General features: G+C 41.3%; 1 protein-coding gene across 2 annotated transcripts in view; it reads left to right on the plus strand.

The window, feature by feature from the left end:
• Positions 1 to 22,980, plus strand: part of Megf10 (multiple EGF like domains 10) — a 163,343-nt gene that overhangs the window by 55,205 nt on the left and 85,158 nt on the right. For both annotated transcript variants that reach the window (XM_028891620.2, XM_037197151.1), the window contains exons 3-4: positions 3,338 to 3,439; positions 5,015 to 5,115. In XM_028891620.2, coding sequence (XP_028747453.1) covers positions 3,338 to 3,439; positions 5,015 to 5,115 — 203 coding nt within the window. The remainder of the gene's footprint in view (positions 1 to 3,337; positions 3,440 to 5,014; positions 5,116 to 22,980) is intronic.

Raw genomic sequence — 22,980 nt, forward strand, 5'->3', positions numbered from 1 at the left:
CTACAGCTACAGTAGATTAGATGGAAATGTACTAGACAATGCAGACTTGGCCATTGTCACCTTTCAGGCCTTTAAGGAGCAGCTCCTGGTCAGTGTGGTGGTCTGACTTCTAGCAGAGGAGATAACATGGTTCAGACAGTAGCTGGACATTGACCAAGGCACAGTGAGGAGGGGGGTGTTGGGAGAGGTGGGCCAGGTTTAGACATTCTCCTTCCTGATGTCAACATACAGCTTCCAGCCAGTGGGCCCATTAAGAAGTGGCAGCCTAATTGTCCAATGACAGATACTAAGTGAGTTAGGTGTAGTCACTGACAAAGACTATTTGTGACAATGGGAAAAAGTTCACAGTGTGGTCTCAGGTTTCAAAAGTGTGTGCATTGTGTCATTATAATGTAAGAAAACCCCAAACCCTCAAACTAAACCCCAAAGACCACAAAGAACAGCAGCATGCTGCCCGTGGGTACAGAGTTGCTGCAGAATTCTCTCATTCTAATTTAAAAAGCTTGTGTGCCAAATTTCATGGTGTGCTTTAGAATTTCCTTAAAACTGAAAGAGGAAGGGAAGAGAGAGCTCAGTCAGTGAAGGGCTGGCTGCACAGGCCTGAACTAGCTCCCAACACCCATGTAAGAAGCACGGCATGGTGACCATGCTTGTGTGGACACACCCACACAGCTTTCACCTCAAAGGGAAAAAAGAGTTTTATTTTGGAGCCAAATCTGAGTGATCACGGCCCAGGAACAACACAGATTTAGGTTCCCGAATTTCATTGTTCCAAGGTGGAAGCAGTTTCATGAACTTTTTTTTTTTTTATTGTAATAGAACAAAATAAAACACAAATCAGGGCATTTTAAAAATATATTGGTAGAAATATCAGAGAGGTGGGTTACAGCCAGGTGGAGGATCTCAACTATAGACCTCGGATATTGTAGAAAACATTCTTAGCTCTTCCACTGGGGGAGAGTAGTGCTTTGTTAAGTTACTAAATTCCGAAGGTTTTTATGTGTTTATCAGGATCTTAGGTCTGACAGAGGTGGGCAATGAATGGCTTTTTATGGGGCTAGTGGTAGCCCAAGAACCTAATTACAATTTCTACAGTCAGCAAGGTTTTAATCAGTCAATCAGCCCATGTGGAGAGCTTCATTCCAGGATGCTTGTTGACACTTGTAAGCCCAGAACTGGGGAGGCAGAGACAAGAGGATCCCTGGACTCACTGGCCAGCCAACCGAGTCTATGAGAGACCCTGTCTTAAAAGACAAGGTGGATGGATCCTGAGAAGCAAGCCTTTACATTAACCTCTGCTTCCACACACACCTGGACACACACATGCACTGGAACACAAAGGCACATGTACCCACAAGTGCACAAATAAGCAGCTTTGCTCTCCAGTTCGTACAAAACTGAGTTTTGTAGCATGTCCTTTGTAAGTGTCTGGGAACCCTGTGTCATGTCCAATCCTCACAAACTAATTTAGTTCAACAAAATTCATATGGTAGGGCCTGCTAGAGCAAGGATCTGCTTTGTTTTGTTTTTCTTTCTTTTCTATTCATTTTTATTTCAAAGCACATGTGGGAAGTGACTCATTTTTCTTGTAGGTGATGCAGGTCCATAGTTATGGCATGGGTCTGATCCCAGAGGGATGGAGTAGGGATACAATAATGTGACTTCAAGATTCCATTATTTACAAGCAACTGGCTAGGAGAGCAGACGGACTGTCAAGGAAGTCTCAGCACTTGCACCTATGCGGACCTCAAGATGCTGCTGGGCACTGAAGAAAATACTAGTAGCTTGATGTGACATGTCATTTTGAGAGCATTGATATTTTGGCAGAGGTCTCTTGCTTTGCACAAAATGAATCACCTCATGCCAACAGGGCCTCGCTTGTACCTGAATCTGTGCCTTTGGGAAGTAGCAGGACCTCTCTGATGATACAGAAAAGAAATAGTCACCTACATGTATGTGAGAGATTCTAGCTCTGTTTATCTGTTTAAAAATGTGATCATCAAAGCCCAGGGCAGCGAGATATTCTGAGGAAGGTCATCTGCTTTCTCAGAATTATAAACTTGCCTTCTTCTAACCCAGTGATCTTCTCAGAGGGCCTGTTATTTCTGCCTAATATTTCTTGGGGATCTTTAAATGTCCCTAGGTACTACATTGCAGTATGCCAAAAAATGAAATATATCAAATATTATATAAATATATATATCAAACATTATAATTATCCCATGTATCTACCATTGATATGCAGGTATTAAATAATCACCAAGACCAGTTTCATGTTATAACTTCTTCCTCTTGTCTGTTTTCCTGTTGATAGTTCTTGTTAATGAAATTAGACTATTGATTTCCCTGCAAGTAAGTCAGTGATGCTGTCCCATTTTGTTTTTTGTGTAGATTTTAATGGCGACTTAAAGCAAATTTTTGAAAAAGAAAATTCTCGTGATTTTCTTGTAGGCAGACATTATATGCTGGAGCATGCAAAAAGCTTCAAATTAACAAGTATAGAATTGAGTGTCGAGTGTTCTCTGTATTTCACTTTCCCAGGCCACAGGATCCCACGTTTCCACTCTACCAAGAAGGCATTAGTGGAGTGTAATGGAGAACAGAACATTTAGAGTGTAGCGAGCTGCTGACATGACTGTTTCAGGCTGTTCATCTCTGCCTATTTATGTATTTAGAACTGAGTGTCCAATGGACATGCACAAGAACTTCATTTTTGTGTACTGTACACTCTCCTGCTGCCTGGGAAGTTGGGTCAGCATATGAAAGCCAAGTGCTCCAATTGTTCTGATTTTTTCAAAATAATCAGTGAAATGGAGTCAGCTCTGAATACTGGGATTGTATCTCTGCTTATTGACCTTGTTCTTTGATGACTGACGGTGAGAACTTTTCATGAAAGGTCTTTGTTGTGCTTGGAATCCTGGGATGAGAGCCGTGACTTAAGTACAGAAAGACACAGTGATATTTTAAAGTTTGGGGACATTATCGTAGCATGGAGAGGAAAAGGATTTCTGTTGAAATGTGTAATGTGGACCCTTGTCTTATACTTTATTGCTAACATTTGCCTTTGGGTTGTGCTAGTTCAATCGAAAACCTACATAAACAGGAATATTCTGTTAAAAGCCAGTGTGGGAGGTGGGCATGTAGGTTCAAGGCATGAGTTCAATTCCTGGTATGGCCAAAGGGGGGGGGATCAGTGTGGGGCTGCAAATGAAGATCGTTTAGCCTCTTTTTGTTTTGTTTTGTTTCTTTTTTTTTAATGTGAGGATCATATCACTAATGTAAAAAGTAATGTAGAGGAATGCTGATCTCTGTTTTTTTTTTTTTCTTTTCTTTTCAGCTACTCAGTGACCGTACAGGAGTCATACCCACATCCCTTTGATCAGATTTACTACACAAGCTGCACAGATATCCTGAACTGGTTTAAATGTACACGGCACAGGTAATGGAGGCGTGGATATGTTTATGAGCTTGACTGAGTGGAAATGGAATCTGATACAGTTGGAGATACCAATGACTTGAGAAAGAGCATCCATGCACCCAGAGAGCAGTTGTTGAGGGCTTTGATCCCAAGCTCAGGGGGCAACCAAGGGGTGACATAGTTCATGACCTTTGTGAACTAACAGTCTAACTACAGGTGACATATCTATTGTCCTTGCTGTGATTAGAAAAACCTTATTTAGCTCTTGTATAGAGGTTGACTGGAGGAGACACTCTTTTGTTTTCCTTTTATTTATTCTTTGAGAATTTTATACAGCATGTTTTTACCATATTTTCCCATCCTCTATTCCCCCTTAGACAGCATCTAACCAACTTAATGTTATTTCTCTCTCTTAAAAAAAAAACAAACAAAAAAGGGGGGGGGGAAAGATCCACTAAAAAACATGGAGTCCAATGGACATGCATAAGACCTGTACAGGCTCAAGCCAGACAAAATCCCAGCAAAGAGGAGCAGAAGTCAGCACAAAGTTCCACCCCAAACAAGAAGCTATTTGCAGATCATATCTGCTGAGAGAGGGAAAATCAGCTGCCTTACATGCATTGACCCTGGGTATACCAACTGTACTCTAAGGCAGGTGCCATGCTCTGGACAAGTTTGCCAGCACAAACTGGAGACATTTTCCCTTGTCCACCACCAGATACCAAGAAACTCGTGCCTCAGTATCTGTTTCTAGTTGGAAATTTGACTTGGTTTATGTTGGAATTTAATCTTTAAATAAGATAGGCTATCTATGGTCCATGAGAACACAGAACCCAAAACATCAGTACTTGTAATGAAGGGAACTCTGATACTCTTATTCTCTTAGGGTACTTATATACTTAGGGTATATAAATATTTACAATATCATAAATTGTGGATTGAGTGTGATACTTGTCATTGTGATCTGGTTATTTGTTTAACATGTTTCTTTATTAAATAAATTTTTACCACTTTATCTTCTACTATAAGTGTAAATTCTGGTAAGAGAAATACAAAGAAAGTCTTTGTACTGTTTTGCTTGCTGCCATTCATTTCTTGGCTCCTAAATAGTGCCTGCAATATGCTAAATGCTTAAGAAGTGCATGAATTTTTGGAATCACTGAATGAATGGTGCTTCAGTTAAATCAGATGATAAAATTAGTCTCCTCTTTTATAGTAGGATGAAACTATGTTGAGTTTTAAAAAGAAGTCTATGAATTCTTCCTTTGAAACACAAGTCAATGATGCCTAAATAGGTATCATACATGAAATTAATCAATACTTTGCACCTTATTTCCAGGTAGTTGAAGTAAAGAAATAACATTTTTGATGCCTTAAAATAAAGTTCAAATTGGCTGGAGTTGGGAATCCTCTTTAGCATCTTAATAATGAACTGTTATAATCTTGGTCAAACCTATATTCTGTGTTCCTTCTTGTTTTGAGACACTTTGCTTTTCATACCTTATTATAGCTGATAGCTATTTTTATCAAAGTAGAAACCATTCCTTATTAGCTTGTCAATCAGAACTAACGGCACCATCTTTTTCTTTCATACAGAATCAGTTACCGGACAGCCTACCGCCATGGGGAAAAAACCATGTATAGGCGCAAATCACAGTGTTGCCCCGGATTTTATGAAAGCCGGGACATGTGTGTCCGTAAGTAAGGTGTCCATCCTTTGTGCTGTTCTTGCATGTCCAGTGCGGGTCTGCCTCTGGGAGTGGCAGCTGAGCTGGGGACTTTGGAGACGGGACAGTTGGAATGCTCCCCTCTGCTCCTGGCTGTTGGGCTTTTGGATCATGTCCTGCAAAAAGCATTAACGTTGTACCCAAGTCCTATCAAAACTCTCCAGATGAGCATTTCTTGAGGAAAAACAGCTGTGAAGAAGATGATGCGAGGCCGGATGTGGCCTTGTCAACTGCCATTTCAGCTGGAAATTGGTTAGGAGTCACTGGGCTGAGGTCATAGAAGAGAACATCACTCTCCTGCTGCAGCTAGCTTCTGAGGGGCCAGTGTGCTTTTTTTATGGTCACAGAAGCATGATGGGATGGGTCCAGGGCACAAGGCACAAGTGCATTTTTACTGGCGTTTTATACTTCCCTGCAGCATATCCCCCACCTGATCCTGAGGCATCTCGGGAGAAGCCTAGAGTTTATAACATACTCAGAAGACTCTAGATATCACAGGATGCTGTTGCAGTGCTGGTTTCATAGTATTATTTTGTATAAGTCATTTAGAAAAGAGAGCATGAAAAACTATTTAACTCAAGTATTGTGGCTCAATGCACAGCTGTATGGCAACCCCCACTTCTGAGCTGAGGCACTGATATTGTGGAGAGCAGAGACAAGGTTCTGCTGCAATCTGGAGGCAATGGACATGCCTGATGGGTCTACATTGACAGTACTAGCTCCACCAACCACTCAGCTAGGTGGCCTCAGATCCATCAACTGTACCTCTAGGAGGCTTCTTGTTGGCTCAGAGGGTGGTGGTGGGGAGTTAAATCCGTGCCTGTCAATCTTCATGCAGACATCAGCAACTGCCTAACTTTGGTTCCAAACTACCACTATGTCGACTGACAGATGAGCATAGAAAACAAACAAAAAAATACAATACGGAATTAATAAAAAGGAAACAAAAATACACAGTGAATAGCTCCTACAGCCAGTAAATGTCTTCTGAGACCAACAGTGTACGGCTATACTGTAGATGTTTCTAAATTAAACTAGGGTGAATATGTACACAGTTTCTAAGTTGCCTCTGTTATGAACTGCTTCACGAGCTGTCCTTGTGCTTCAATAATTGTTCACTTCCTAAATCAGTTAAGTCTAAATTCCTAGAGGTAGAATTGCTAGGCCAGAGGTGTACACACCTGGAGGGCTTCCAGTATATTGGTATAGAGATAGGCTCAGGAAGTGAGAATGCCTCTTAGCTTATACCCTGTGACAAGTTTTGTTCCGAATTTGCATATCTTTGACTAATGAGGATGGCGGATAAGAAAAAAAAAATCACATGTTTGTAATCAAACAGAATAATCAGGAACTGATTGATCTCAGTGGCCTCAGCTCATGAGAAGCTGTCAGAAGAAAGAAAGACTGGGAACACAGTGAGGGGTGGTGGTGATGGAGGCTTCACTGGCTGGGCTGGCCATTCTCCAGGGATGTGGGTGACATGATTTTGATGCCCTTGGCTAGGGTTCAGCCTAACAAACACAACTGTCAACCCACACTGAGAGAGTACTTCTGTCCCCAGATCATAGGACTCATGAAGAAAGCCACAATACTATTTATTATTACTCAGGGCTTGGGGTTGCTTGGGCCTTCTCTGGCCATACCTCCCCTCCTGGAATGCCCGCATGGAGGAAATGAGATCCAACAGGCTAGTGAGTGTGGACAGTATGGACCCAAGCAGGAGCAGTTAGAGAGTGCAACTCAGTGTTCCATGACCACAGCTGCAGATCTACTAGTTCATCTCGCCCAGAATTACATTGGCAAAATATCAACCTTTTCCTTCCACTTGACTATTATAATGTGTTCCCCAGGCTATGTGAATGACACCTTTAGCAATTGCTTCTAAAATTCTTTTTCTGGGCCTTCTTAGCTTATCCACGGTCCCTATAGGCAGAAAAAAAGTTCTCTTTTTCCTTTTAGATATGTTAATGTATTTAATCAGCTTACTGTCTGCTCTCACCAGCCTGGGAGCTATTTGGCTTTTTTAGGGCAGTTTGCATTTATCAGCTGTGATGTCTTATTTCAGTGCTCAATGCCCTGAAAAGAGTTGACTTCTCTCTTGATTGTGATGGAGGATGCTTTTCAGTATTCTGCATTCTATGATCTCTGGGCTAGCTAGGTACCACTGTGGAGAGGCAGGGAGTGTTCTTGATGCTGCTTTTGTGATCTTTTCCCAATAGGTTTTGCTGCCAAGCAGGGAGCATGGTCATGATTTTTAACTGTTTCCAGTTACAGAAATGAGCAGAAATAGGAATCGGTGGTCCTCAGCTAAAGTTAATCATTGATGACCAATTTCCTGAAAAGGCAGAAAAGAATGTTTTCCTCTGTATTTGCAGTCAAATTTCTTTCAAGTAGCTGAAAAAAATCTCCCCCAGGAGAAATGGTCTCAGGTATCCCAGGCTGGCCTTGAACTTGCCAGGAAGCCTTGATGACTTGAACTTCTGATCCTCCTGACTACATTCTGAATGCTGAGATCACAGACCTGTGCTGCCATGCCCAGTGTATGTGGTTTATACATTGTTACGGTATCAAAACCAGGGCTTCACAGATGTTAGACCATCACTGTCAACTGAGCTACATCCGCAGTCCTTAAAGGACATTTTGTATTCTAGTTTTCCATGTAAAGGAATTCATTGGGTTTTTTGTTTGTTTGTTTGTTGTTTGTTTTTCCCCAAATCATTTCCTCCTCTTCTTCATAGGAAAAAAAATCAGGTTCAGTAAAGAGGATTCAGTACAATCAAAGCTAACGTGCACTGATTGTTTGTCTATGGTATAAAACCCAAGGCTGGGCTCTGTGATTACATGCTTATCTGGGAGAGCTCTGCTTCTTTCCTCCAAGGAGTTTACCCTAAGTAGTTTTTAATGTCCGCAAAACAACAACAGATTAGTAGTTATCATGACCAAGTGTTTATTCTTCGCCAGGCATACACATCATCACACTAATTCCTCCCAACCTCACTGTGAGACAGATACGATCCTGTGCATTTTGTAGACGAGGAAACTGGTCAGGTGGGGGTGAGTGGTGAGGAATGGTGCCGTATATATTCTGAATGTGGGATGAGAGACTTCATCTAAGCACAAGGAAGGGCAGAACAGCTGGTAGATGGAGAAGCATCACCTAGCTCCTGCCACACTGTATTTCTCAAGAATAGCTCAGGGGCATCACAGTTACACGACCACAGAGATACCAATGGAGCTCATATCATACAATTTTGCTTTTGAAAACAAAGTCGCTTCATTCAATTCACAAATTTGATTCTGTTTTTATGCTCATCTCTCTTTAAAGTGACTAAAATGGGCAAACACTTTCTCTTTCGAAGTTGGCCTTTGAAAAGGTTTCTGAAAACAAAGAGCTTTATAGAGAGTGTTTAGACAGATATCAAACGTGGTGATTCCATCTGCATGAGCTGGGCGGCTGCCTGTGGAGACAGAGGTGTACCTGGGGGTGGGGTGGACCTTTCAGCTAGCGAGGGAGCCTTGGCTGCTGCTCCTCCTGTTTAATACTTTGGGGTTTCTGAGGATAAGAGTAGGAGTTCAGAAAGACCCAGAAACTTTTATATTTTATATTCAAAACAGGGAAGGTCTGGAGCTCAGTCTTTGTGGAGATTCTCACAAAAGGTCTCTCAAGATGCGGACTTCCTCCCATGTTTCCCGCCATGGAGGCAGCAGAGGATGCTGAAATACACTTTTTAATTCTGCCAACTGCAGGGAGAGATTCCTGGAGAACAACACCATGTTCTTCTTGTGTTTGGAGCACAGTGACAAGACCTTCTCTGCTTGAGACAGGAATAAATGGGCAGAGCCTCTGAGGGGGTGGTGACATGCTGACTCCCAGCTCAGTAGGTCTGGACTGGGCACAGATCTATGTATTTCTATTGAAGGTTCAAGACTGCAGAAGCCACAGGTCCATAGAACACACTTGAACAGCTAGGCTTCTGCTAGGAGACAGATGAATGTTATTGGGCCCGAAAAGGAGAGGAGGGTGTAAGTAGAAGTCTTTTCTAAGAATCTGGTTGGGAAAAAGAAGAGATAGGAACAATTTTCACCAAGAAAATATTACTAGGGCATGAAGATTATTTGTGACACTGAGATTTTACTCTGTTTATAAATCATGATGAACCCTAAGTTCATCCATTCTTGGATTGGGTTTGTCTGCTCTGATATCTAGTTATTTTTGATATGGAAAAATCTTCCTCTTAATGAAGAAATGCCCAGGGGATGAAAACAGTTTTAATGTGTGTGTTTGCATATGTGTTTATATATGTATATAAATATGTGATTTTTAAAGCCACATAATTGATGTCTTATAAAAATGCTATTGATTAAAGTGCCAGGCTCTTGTACCTAACTACACACTCACTCAAACATATGCCAATACGTTTTTATTAACACACACCAATATTCATGTTGGGGTTACTGTTGTTTTCTGTGGTTCTTTACGTTAGGTTGGTTAATATGCTGCTTTCATACACTGGTGTTAATGAATGTGTGGGCGTTATAGTTATGAACCCCAAGGTTCATAACTATATGAACTATATGTGTTGCAGCACATGTCAGGATTTCCTCTTCCGTAAGGCTACATGTTTATTTTTCATTGATTGTTGAAAATTTTAAACTCCAGAGAGTACGGTCCATGTTGCTACCTTGATGGAACATGCCAAGTCCATTGTTTTCACTATGGCTTATCTCAGAAGCCTTAGAATGTAGACACATTACTTCCTACTTTGTTTCCGATTTTATACATTGGTTATCTCAGTTCTTTGAATTTTCTAATTCCTTCTCAAGAGACAGATTTTTTTTTTTGTCTAATAACCATGATAAATGACTCAATCATGGATTCTTCTCATTCATTTCTTGTCTTCTCTGACCACACATGTCTTGTAAGTTAAAATGCTATCAGTTCCATTTTGAAAACTCATGACTGTTTTGGAACTGAAATCTCAACTTTTGAGTTGTTATGTTAGAGATCGAAGAAACAGCCAACCACTGTTGATGTCCTTCAGGGCTTTGTCTATGTTGAAAGGTAGCAGTGTGGTACTGATTGGAGAGAGGACAGACAGACCATTTGATCCTCCCTTCTCAACTGGACCATTTTGTTTACTAGAAATAAAAGACCTAAATTACTTCAGAGACAATAATTTGTTGTATCTTTAAATTTTTTTTCTCAAATTATTTTTCACAGTGAAGTATTTTTTTTTTTGTCTTTATGGAACACTAGAGAGAAAATAGTCACTCAAATGTTGCCATTTTTAGTATAGAGGACTATAGATATTTTGCCTATTCTTTACATTTAAAACAAATTTATAGATTTATACTATGTAAACATTTTTTTGAATAGTTTTATTCATTTGTGTTATATCATGGATATATTTCTGATAAGTAAATCAAATCTAGCAATTTAGTCATTAATTTACATGACTAATAAATTAATCATTTAATGCCAAATAATGTTGTGTTGATATGTACTATTGTTAGATACTAAAATAATAGGCATCATTTCGTAAATCTTTCTGCAGACATGAGTGATTCATAAGACAAATTATGCTGAGCAGAATTTCTAGAACAAAGAACATACAAGTCTATTTTGTGTTATTGTAGCGAAATACCCGAGTCAGGCTGCTTTATAAAGAAGAGAGGCTTATTTAGCTCATGGTTCAGCAGGTTCAAGAGTATGACATGGTTTCTATACTGGTCAGTAGTCTCTAGGCTGTGTTACATGATGTGGGGAGGATGCAGGTAGACCAGACAGGTATCAGAGATGCTGAACTTTTATAACAATCGTGATATATATTTATCTATATAAAATCACCCAGGAGAACTAACCAGGGTCCCACAAGAAATAATCTTCCTTAAGGCACACTCTGATCATTACAAGGACCTCCCATTAAGCTCTATAGCTTAAAGATCTACATCATCACCCAGAACTGGTGTCTTTAGGATCAAACTTCCAATATGTAGCCCCTTTGGGGGAGGGATACACAATGATTACAATCCAAAGCACAGGAAAATGTGTGCATATTGCATGATTTGGGATTTGATTTGGCTATGAGGTACCCAAAGTGGCCAAACCAATAGGGAACAAAATTATTTCCACCTTTTCCATCTACCATCTCTAGGGGGAGTGGTCTTTATTTTCATATACTATAACTGAGCTCCATATGTCAATCCAGTTCCCAAAGCCAATGGAAGTGGCATGAGAAGAAAATCACATGGCAATGCAACTTCCCAAAGTCATGGAAGTGAGCCTGTTCCAGTTCCTCTTACATACTCATGGTCAGGCCTTAGTAAAATGGGTTCATCCAGCTGCAAGGACATTTGTGGGGAGGGGATAATGGATTTTGAAAGACAAAGACAAGAATGATCTTACCCACACATTAAATACTAATGTGTTTTCATATATACTGCCAAATTGCTGTCTGGATGAGTTATATGGTTTATATGCTTCCTCCACCAATAAGGCATGAGGGTGCCCACCTTCATACTACATGTCCCACAACACCGACACTAAGTATTACTGTTTTTTTTTTAAAGTTCTGTTAGGTGAAAAAAATAAGGACCGTGTTTTATTTTGCATTTCAAATTTGCCAGTGATGCTGATCTCTTAAAAATTATTTTTTATTATCTCTTTTTTTTTTGACTTAATGGACTAGAGCAGAATGGGAGACGAAGAGAGACTTTGTCTTTCAGAGAGTCATAGAAAGAGAAATGAGCACAACTGGGGTGGGTGCGGAAGGAAAGGGGGCTAGGATGGTTTTGGGGGCTGGTGACAGCGACAGCTGGAGACTAAGAACTGACAAACACATGCCCAGAGGTGGAGCCAGCAGAAGCGCTAGGTCCTCCAATGTCCTTTAATCCTTCAACTTAATGGACACACATTGTCTGTGTACCCCAACCTTCCAGAGAGCCTCCCCTCCCAACACCTGGACTGTTTGCTGTTCCTCTATCAACGAGTACTCAGAGCAGCCTCCTGTCTCTTTCCCATGCTCTCTCCCCCAAGGAGAGGGATGATCTATGATCCCATGGCAGTGAGGGGAGGGGAGCTCTTGGTCCAGCAGAAACACAAATTCGTAGCTCACGTGAAAGATGCCAGAGTTGTGGTCCCCAGAGTACTGTAGCTCTTTCAGGGTCATTTTGGAGTAAAGAAACCTTTGAAATTATACTAAGGACCTAATCATCATCTACATTGTAATTCTGGGAAAACATGCTTGTTGCTACACACAACTGATCTCTAAACACTTCTTTAGGATCTGGCCTTTAGTGAGCTGGGGATTGCCTAGGGATCTGGTTATGGGGCGGGAGAGGGCACTTGGAGAAGCTCACAAGTAGGGTGTTGGTCAGCTACCCCTCAGTGGAAGGGAACTGGTGAATTCAGACATACATCAATCAGATGTTGTCCTTGGCTTCCTTTTGGCTAATGACAGCAAGCAGATCATTGTAAGCCAGGCAGCCTGCAGCAGACTCACAAAGGAAATGCCCAGGGTCCCTTCCAAGCTCACTTCCCATTCTCTGTGCTCCTCCAGATGCCTTGCATCCCTCTGCCGGGTGCTGCTGCAAAGGAAGGGACCCTTCTGAGGATCCTTTCCTCTGGGGGAAACTTAAAGGCAGCTATCCTGTCCTTCTTAGCTGGAAGTTCAATGTTAGCTTGAGTTAAAGCTCTAATGGGGGTTCCCAGGCTTGCAGGGGATTTGAAGGGAAAGGTCTGAGATCTGGCTTCTCCCCCCTTTAGCTTGCAGGCCAGCGCTGGAGGATCAGTTCCCATGGATGTGCCCTCTTGTCTTTGGCACTTGTTGAGAGAACCTGGGAACCGTAAATAAAAGGCCCCAACTCCCACACACTGATCCCTATATGATTTCCTGTTCTTAGCAGAGAGGAGTGTGACAATTGATTACCAGAGCAGTGAATAAATATTCACAGCTGATTTTAACTTGGCCAACTTCATGTAAAACTGAACTGGCTGTAGGCAAGCAGGGAGCTAGAACTGTTGTTGATGTTCGTATCTGAAAATAACTCTGAAGACGAGAACTCTGTTCTAGTTCAGATGTCCTGCTTAAAAAAGAAAACAAAAAAATATACATGTTTTAAATTGTTTAGTACTTTCTATATGTATGTTTTTATGATGAATCAGTTTTCTTTACAGAATCTAGGTAAAAATGTTTATGTTTAGAAACTGCTATGGTAAAAAAATAGTTCATACTTTGATTGGAAAAATAAAACCATATTTTATATGAAGTAAAATAAAACAGGCAATGGACTTTAACCTGAAATACTGGGGCAAGGACTACATCTGCAGCTTACTTAGTCAAGATTCATTTCTTTCCAAGAGACAGATATATTGTACTTTAGAGAGCCATAGGAGGCTGTTTGTCATGTGACACATAATTCTCTCCCCCACACCCCCAGCCTCTTCCTTTGTCTTTGGATATTAAGTTATATTAGACTGGAATTAACAAAAATGCTCCTCTTGGGGAGAATAGGTGCTTCTCTTGGAAGCAGCTGTCCGGAACATGGTATTTAGAAAGAGTCTGAGGCTAAGCCTGGGATGAGAGGAAGCACTGGTCATTAATGGGTGACCCAGGGTTGCAGTGGGTGGCCTGCATGCTCCATATTTTCTGTCCCTGAAATTATCCAGCGTCCTAAGGGAGTTTTGATCTCTTGGAGAGATGTCGTGGAGATATTAGTTGTTCCGGTTAATCATCATGGTCCCTAAATCACCTGTCACAGGCCCCCGTTAGACCCATCTCTGCCACTTAACTGATGGTCATGCCATCCACTATACCAGCTCTTGTCTCCAGGACAAACTGGCTGCTTCTGGGAAAGTCGGAACATTTGCCAGACTCACTCAGCGGAACCCTGTCTACACTTTTGTCAAGTGGATGGAGACGTCCACATTCTGTCTCAGTGTCAACCTAAGAAGGATCGCCCTGGGAGAGAGACAGCAAGCATGAGTATGTTGACCAACTGGGTAAGGCCTGGGGAAAGAGCTGGCTGAGACGCTGACTCACCTCCCATGCCCTTGGTGACAGTGAATGACACAGTTTTGCCTTTTATTTAGGTTTTGTGTGACTCAAGTCTTTTTTTTTTTTTTTTTTTGAAGAGTTTTGAATCCAGATTTTTTATAACATGAGTTGCTGGCAAGACCTCTCATTTTTTTGGGGGGGGAGCTGTGGAGACTCAGCATTTGGCAGAGTGCTGTTTAAGGGAGAGAAGAGCTTCCCTGGTTGGTAGGCAAGACCTGAAGGAGTGGGAAGGCCTCTCTTTGAAGTTCAAGGCAGCCGGAGCTTCCTACTCTGAGTTTGTCGGAGTCTCACAGGCTTGTTTAATTTGCAGTTACGAGCTTGTCAAGCATTTCCAAAAAAAATCTGTTGTCTTTAGACTCTTGAGCACACCCTTTTGAGTAGAGATAAAAGTGAGACAATCCCGTTAGGCTGGCCAGAGACAAGAATGCAATGGTATGTCCCTCAGTGTAACTACCCAATAGTGCCCCTCCCGCACAGGCGGTGGATTTTTTCATGTTTCCATAGGGACCCTGTTCTCCGTTGCTATGGAGTCCTACTTGGTTCAGAGGCACCTACCAGAAAGTGCAGGGGAAGCCTTTTGTCCATACACTGCACCAGCAGAAATTCCAATTTTCCCACACGCCCTCTGGAACCTACTCTTGGGTTTTCCAGTTGGGGATGTTGGGCGCTGCCAGGAGTGAAGATATGATCTTACAAATGATGCAGTGGGTGTCTGTTGCTTTCCTGATTGTCGCTCCTTCCATGGTAGGTAGAATGTTATAAATAGGAACTCTGAATTTAATCTTGAAGAATTCCACTATGAATTTCAGATAGGCTCAGTGCAATTCTGATGGAAATCTTGCCTGCTGCTCTTTCTGCCAAAGCAGGCCTGAATTTAGGATCCCAGGGAGACTAGACTAACGGAAACAATGGAAACTTGCCTCACCTCCAGGAAGCAAGTCTCTGAAATTGCAGTCTTTTCAGGATGGTTAGCATGTCCACAGGCCTAATAATTCATGCAGCGTCCTTGTAGGGACTGATAATCGCTAATGTAAAAGCCTAGAACTGAGAAGCAATTTGAACTGGACTGCTGTTCCAACCTTTTTAGGATAAAGTAATTTAAAATAATAGAAAAACACATTTTGATCTAAGTGAAGAACATTGGCATGGCCAGGTGGCAGGCTTGCATTCCCCTCCCCCTCCCCAGTCTGGCATAGTGACTGCCAGCGTTTGTACAGATAATCCAGTGGTAAACCTAAGGCATCCGTCTGAGCCACACACACTGCAGAAACAGTTTTGTGTCCTTCAGCTGTAGCATGAAGAATATCTGAAGTTGTAGACTTACTCTGTTTTCAGGACAAATGAGTCCACAAAAGGCTTGAGAGAACTCAGAACTCGTAGAGAATTTTCAGTTGGTAAAAAAAACTTCTCTACCAGGTCCCCCTGAGGACCCCTTAGGCTGAGATGGGTCTCCCTAATCAGCTGGGTCACAGGAGTGACCAATATCCTAACGGACAGTTAAATGAAGACAGAGGTCCAGTGGATGCTTATCCTTCAAAAGAGCAGCTGAGTTATACTTGTGTGGAATACTTGTGTAGAACTGTGGGCATAAAAAGAGGGAAGTTGCCAGAGATAGAACTCTCCTAGGAGAAAACTGGCTTCCCAAAATTGGGTCTTGGGTACCATCTGTAGTCGCATGCCTCTCATTTGAATGATGGAATGCTTCTCCTGTAGAGTTTATTGCTACATTATGAAGGTATTTGGGGAAATGCCATTGGTTCAATACTCTTTCTCTCTACCATTTGCTGTAACCTTTATTAAATTTGTTCTTTGACAATTTCATACATATATAGATCATTCTGATCCTGTCACCTCACCTTATCTGCCTTTCCCCTCTTTCAGATCCTCCCCCTTCCTCAAATCCCATTCCTACATTCATTTCTTTTGCTGTGTGACCTGTTTCTGTTTGATAAGAACCATCTGTGATTTAGTGCTATTCATTGGAGCCTTGTGGGTTCATCAGTAGGTAGACAACTGAAGACAACAGCTGTTTCTCCCCAAGAACCCATCAGGAGCCAGTAGTTCAACAGGAGATGGTAGATTTCCAGGAAACCCTCCCCTATCCATGGTTGACTGTTGACAGGCTCAGTTTGGGGCCATGTCAATTTAGCCAAACAACCATAGTAAAATCTCTCCTAGACCATGAGTCCTCCTTGGTCATAGGTTTTTAAACTAGGTTTACACTACCTGGTATGAATTCCCTCTTGTAGAGTGGGCTGAAACTCCAATCAGAGGGCAGTTTGGTACCCCTACAACAGTCATACCCCGATTGTACCAGTGGGTATGTTTTTCCAGGTGGGTTAGTAGATACCCTTTCTTAAGGACTACATTAGCTTATTAGATGCTCTGGGAATGCTTGGAGCAAAAGGCATGTCTTAAACTTTTTTTTGCCATGAACCTCCCTCCCACATCAAACAACTCAAGAAAGGAAAGGTTTTAGCTGAATCCTGTAGTTGGAAGTTTTCCTGTGTCCCGAAGCTGCTCTGTCCCAAGTAAACACACAAAAGCTTGTATTAACTAAAACTGTTTGGTCTATGGCTCATGCTTACTGCTAACTAGCTCTTTTATTTTAGGTTAACCCATTTCTGTTACTCTTTGTATCGACATGTGTCTCATGGCTTTACCTGTGTTCAGTTACATCTTGCTCCCCCAGCAGCACCCAGTGTCTCCCCGACTCTGCCTTCCTTCTTTCTGTATCTTTACTTGGATTTCCTGCCTGGTTATAACCTGTCTTGCCATAGGCCAGAACAACTTCTTTATTAACCAATGGTAGCAACACATATTCACACTGTACAGAAAGATATCCCACAGTAGATTCCACAGGTGTAGCAGACATATTCCTCCTACAGCATGGAGGAGGGGTCTATTACACTGACTTCACTGTTGGGAACAGTGTTGTCTGGGTCTTTCTCTCAACAATTTAACCATTATCACTGGAGGTATGTCATGGCCAACCATTATTTATCAAGAAGTAAAGATGTCAACACATATGCATATAAAATGTAAAAATCTGAACAGTCATAAAAATGACAGATCTTGTAGGGTTAAATTTAAAATTAAGGGGAAAATAGCAGTTAAGTTTAAAATGTGACCTTCAAGGAACATAAAGTCCCATTTATTTATTTATTTATTTATTTATTTATTTATTTATTTATTTTGGTTTTTCAAGAGAGGGTTTCTCTGTGTGGCTTTGGAGCCTTTCCTGGAACTCACTCTCTAGCCCAGGCTGGCCTTGAACTCACAGAGATCTGCCTGACTCTGCCTCCCGAATGCTGGATTAAAGGCATGTGCCACCACCGCCTGGCCCTTTATTTGTTCTCTTTGGATCTTTCCTGATGTGCTGTAAAGTTGTCTGAGTAGCAAATCCAGATGGTCTGACATATATTCAAGTTTTAGAATTTTCTTTTTTATATTTATTTATTTTTATATTTGGTGTGTGTGTGTGTGTGTGTGTGTGTGTGTGTGTGTGTGTGTGTGTAGGGGTTGCTGTAATGTGCATGTGCCATGACTCCCATGTGGAGGTCAGAGGACAACTTTTGGGAGTTGGTTCTTTCCTTCTCATATGGGTCCTGGATTCAAACTTAGGTCCCTAGACTTGTACAGCAAGCACCTTTATTTCCCTACTGGCCGGCCCCCTATTTTATTTTTTAATATAGTGTCTTGATGTATTTCCTAGTCTGGCCTTGAACTCACACTCTCAGGGAACCTCCTGCCTCAGCCTCTTATGTTGCTGGGACTGCAAAGGCATACCACTGTACTTAGCTTGTGGTATACAATCAAGTCTGGTTAGGTCTGTACTTGTCTTTGATTTTAACATGTTTTCATAGCAACTTAGAAAAGCCAGGGGATTAGTAACACTGCTTAATGTTCCTAAGTGACAAAGGATACTGAAGGCTACTGTAGCTCCCAAGTTCCCTGGGTCATGCCCTACTTTTGTATTCCTCTAATATATATAGTCCCCATGTGTCTGATCCCCAAAGACATATTAATTGTTCTATGGACTTCCTTCCTTCCTTCCTCTCCTTCCTTCCCTTCCTTCCTCCTTCCTTCCTTCCTTCCTTCTTTCCTCCCTCCCTCCCTCCTCCCTCCCTCCTTCCTTCCTTTTTTCCCTCCCCTCCCTCCTTCCTTCCTTCATTCCCTTCCCTCAGTCCCTGCTTTCTTCTTTCCTTCCTTCCTTCCTTCCTTCTTCTTCCTTCCTTCCTTCCCTTTTTCCTTCCTTTTTTTTTTTTTTTTGAACATTCTAGTAGCCAAATCCTACAGCTTTGCTTTCTCCTTTTGGAATAAATTAAATTGCTTAATCTATACATTTTCCTTAAGGTGTCTATACTATGAAGCAAAGGTTCCAGACAAGGACAGCAACAGATGTGTCTATCAGTCCTTGACTCTTGGGCATGATGATTTGACTTGTTCCTAGAAGCTATAGATGTATAAGGAGAGTCAAAGGGTGCATGGGTCTCAGAGTCCAAAAGGAAGTGTCTACAAATCACCATCAAGGGGTCAAAGGGCAAGGGCATGGAGTGGAAGAAGTGTAACTGTCCTCTTAGCTTTCCTCAGGATTGGCTTTCATTATGAATATGTGATTCTGATGCAGAGGCTGGGAGCACATCTCTCAGTCAGGTAAGCTAGGGCGCATGCCATGTGGTAGAAAACAGTTCTGAAATGACCCCATGGCCCCATAGTGAGGGGTCAGACCAGGAGAGATGCCTTTCTAAGAACAAGAGGGGCTGCAGGCCCTTCCTGTGGCACCCTCACACTTTTCTTATAGACATAGATGAGACCAGGCCAGCAGGGACTAATCCATCTCGGGTGAACGCAGCTTCCTCTGGTCCCATCTCTAAATTGTCAGTGAAGAAATTTTACATCCTGTTCAGAATGAGTCAGAGTAGGTTGTGTCATCAGACATGCCAGAAGCCGAGTTGTTAAGCATTTCCATGTAGGAAGCTAGAGTTTATTCCGGCGCCTTTACCATTCTGCAATGATGGCTCATTATGATCATATTACTGGAGTTCCTTAAATCTGATTGAACCTAAAGGGACCGATGTGAGGGCTGTGGCCAAAATCCATAATGCCCGTGTAAGTTTAGAATTAAACGAAACTCCACTTTCAAGCAATGAATGGGATTATGTGCTCCACAGATGGCATTCCTATTCCTTATATGGGCTCCATTGCAGCTCTCTATCTCCACACACATTTTTGGTTTTGTTTTCCCAATTTAAGTTATTTGCTTCACTGAGGAAAATCTCAGGGGAGCATCACATTGTGATTTTTTTTAAAATGTATTGACACTTCTCCAAATACATTTCTTGAGAGGATTCAAAGCAATGCCTTCAAAAGCATTTGCAAAGTCCACAGGCTCTTGCTGAAATTTCAGGCCTGGGAAGGTAGCTCAGAGTCAGAGTGCTTGCCTAGTATGTGTTCAATCTTTGGCATCACAGAAAAAGAAGATTTAAAAAGAATCTTGTAAAGTATGTACAGTATTTTAATAACAGTTCAGATGTTCTGTTCCTCCCCATCCCCTTGGTATATAAAGTTATTTGATTCCCTTTAGAATGTTCTCTTCACATTCAGCTGTTTTTTTAAACAGCTCAGTTTACATAAAATGAACTGTACATAGTTAAATGTAAAAATTGGTAAGAATTGGCGTATGTACAAAACCGTAAAATCCTTACCCCACTCATGATAGTGAGCCTTCTCACAACTTCCTCCATCTGCTCCTCCCTTTCCAATGAGTCTACTCATAACTTCCTCCATTCACTCTTCCCTTTCCAATGAGTCTTCTCACAACTTCTCATCTGCTCTCCCTTTCCAATGAACCTACTCAAAACTTCCTGCATTCACTCTTCCCTTTCCAATGAGTCTACTCATAACTTCCTCCATTCACTCTTCCCTTTCCAATGAGTCTACTCATAACTTCCTCCATTCACTCTTCCCTTTCCAATGAGCCTACTCATAACTTCCATTCACTCTTCCCTTTCCAATGAGCCTATTCATAACTTCCATTCACTCTTCCCTTTCCAATGAACCTACTCAAAACTTCCATCTTCTCTTCCCTTTTCACTCTTCCACAGGCAAGCATCACTCTGATTCTGTGACTCTAGGCTAGGATGCATTTTCTAGAGTACTGTATTCTCTCTGATGTCTCATTTCTTTTATAAGGCACAATGAATTTGAGATTCATCTATGTTTTTGTGTACATCATTAGTTTGTTTCTATTTGTTTCTGAGTGATATTTTTATATGTGTATACTCTACAATTTCTTTACTTTTTCACATATTTATGGATACTTAGATATTTTCCATCTTACCATTATAAAAAAAAAGCTGCCTGGAGAACTGATGTACAAGTGTTTATATGGCTTACACTTCTCTTAGGTAGTATCTGGAATAGAGTGGAAGAATTGTTTGACATTTGGACACAGGTATTCAAATCTGCTTTCTTTGTGATATAGCTCAAAACTGGAAACAACCCAAATGTCCATAACCATTTTGAGACAGTTCTTTCTTATTTTGATGCACACATTATTATTGTTATATGGCCTTCATTACCTCTGAAAACAGTCTTTCCTCTAAAATTATCGTAATGATATAAAGCAAGTTTTGATCACCATTGTATCTTGATTGGTTTTTGGTTAACTTGACACAAGCTTGAGCTATCTGAGAAGAAGAATCTGAATCAAGAGAATGTCTTCATTAGATTGCTTTTTGCAAGTCTGTAGGGCATTTTCTTGATGAATGATTGATGTGGCAGAGCCCAGCCCACAGTGAATGGTACCACCAGTGGGCTAGTGGTCCTGAGTTGTAGAAGAAAGTAGACTGAGCAGGCCATGGAGAGCAAGCCAATGAGCAGCACTCCTCTGTGTCTTCTGCCTCAATTCCTGCCTCCAGGTTCCTGCTTTGGCTCAGTGATGGAGTGTGACCTAAGAGTTGTAAGCTGAAATACACGTTTTCCTCCTCCTCTTTGCTTTTGGTCATGGCATTTTATCACAGCAATAATAAACACAGATAAGAGAGTTAGTGTGTCATTTTAAACTATTTTATATTTCACGTGTTTTGTTATTACATTTCACATGTAATTTTCATAAACATAATAGTTTCTTGCTTTTTTTTTTTTAAAGCTTCAGCCTGTTAAGGGAGATATTTTGGCCATTTCACTTGATGTAATTACTGATGTTATTAGGTTTGCTTTCTGTGATCTACCCGTCCTCTGTTCTCAGCTTCTTCTTCTTTTTTGTTGGATACTTTCCACACTAGTCTACCCTCTTTTTTTTAGTTTATTAACTACAACAGTTTTGCTGTTTTGTTTGTTTTAAGGCTGACAGCATCCACATTATTTAACTCTTCTTATACTCTAAGTTAAAATTATACTTTAGAGAGAGGGCGGGGCATGTACTTTGTGGCAGTGTTTTTAATTTCCCTCACAGCATTTGATCAGCCTATATAGGCTCGTGTGATCCATTTGCCTCAAAGTCTAGGAGAAACTCAGAGCCCTTGAATATCTTTCTAACAGAAATGGGCCTTCAATTTACTCTGCTAATATAGCCACTTTATAACACTCACCTGGCAGGTCTCTCAAAAGGCCAATGCACTAGTTTGGAGTGATGCTGAGAAGAAAGCAGGTGTATAACAGAAACCCAAGCAATGAGGGTTTGTAAGTGTCTTACAGATGGCTGATGGTGTTCATTCATCTGTGGGAAGAATTCAGAGTAAAGAGTCCCATGGTCCCCTTGCTTCTTTTCCTAGGATTGTCGTCTACATTCTGAAAATCCTGCTATTTGTCACTCAAGGTTTCAGGGAGGAGGGGAAGCTGGACTGACCACCGAGTCTGTTTGCCTTGTTTTCCACATGGGCACATCATTCTAGAACGAAAGCCGAGAAATGTGGTGGTCACTCTAGTGTGTCTGGCATGACTGGGACTCTGCTAATAAAAGAGGAGGGGGCATTAATTATCAATGTCTGCAGAACACACTGCTAGCAATAACTCTGTAGATCGCACCATTAAGAGACGCGAAGACCCTGTAAGAATGGACAGAGAGGAATTTTGCATATGTTTCCCCATTATATTTATTGCATCCAGAGTTCTAGTTGCCTAATGTGCTCTTGCTTTCTCCACGATGGCTATCCATCTAGGGCCACTATGCATAAAGTCTTTTGATGGCTATGGAGTACGTTATGTGGCTGTGGGATGGGGTAGGAGGGTGGGGTACTGGGAGGCAGCTACTTCAGGTCACTTCTGCATGTAGCTATTCTAAAAGTGTCCACTTCATTAGCTCAGATGTCTTCTCTGTCATGAGATCTTCCTTGATCTAACCCCAATTGGAATTAATTAATACCGTCCCCTAGTTCCCACAGTATTTTTTTATGATAACATTTGGATATATAATTCACATTACTGTATAATTTATAGTTAAATTATGACATTTAGTCTAGTTTTAGTATATTCAGAGTTGTACAAAATCACGAGACAAAATTTTAAATATTTTCTTCATCTCAAAAAACCTGCATTATGTCACTCATTAATGTATTTTTTTTTTTTTTTTTTTTTGGTTTTTCGAGACAGGGTTTCTCCATGTAGTTTTGGTGCCTGTCCTGGATCTCATTCTGTAGACCAGGCTGGCCTCGAACTCACAGAGATCTGCCTGGCTCTACCTCCTGAGTACTGGGATTAAAGGCATGCACCACCACCTGGCCTGTATTTTTTTTTTTTGTATGGAGTATCCTATTTGGATATTTCATATGAATAA

The sequence above is a fragment of the Peromyscus leucopus genome, chromosome 19 (genome assembly GCF_004664715.2).
Source record: "Peromyscus leucopus breed LL Stock chromosome 19, UCI_PerLeu_2.1, whole genome shotgun sequence".
Classification (NCBI taxonomy): Eukaryota; Metazoa; Chordata; class Mammalia; order Rodentia; family Cricetidae; genus Peromyscus; species Peromyscus leucopus.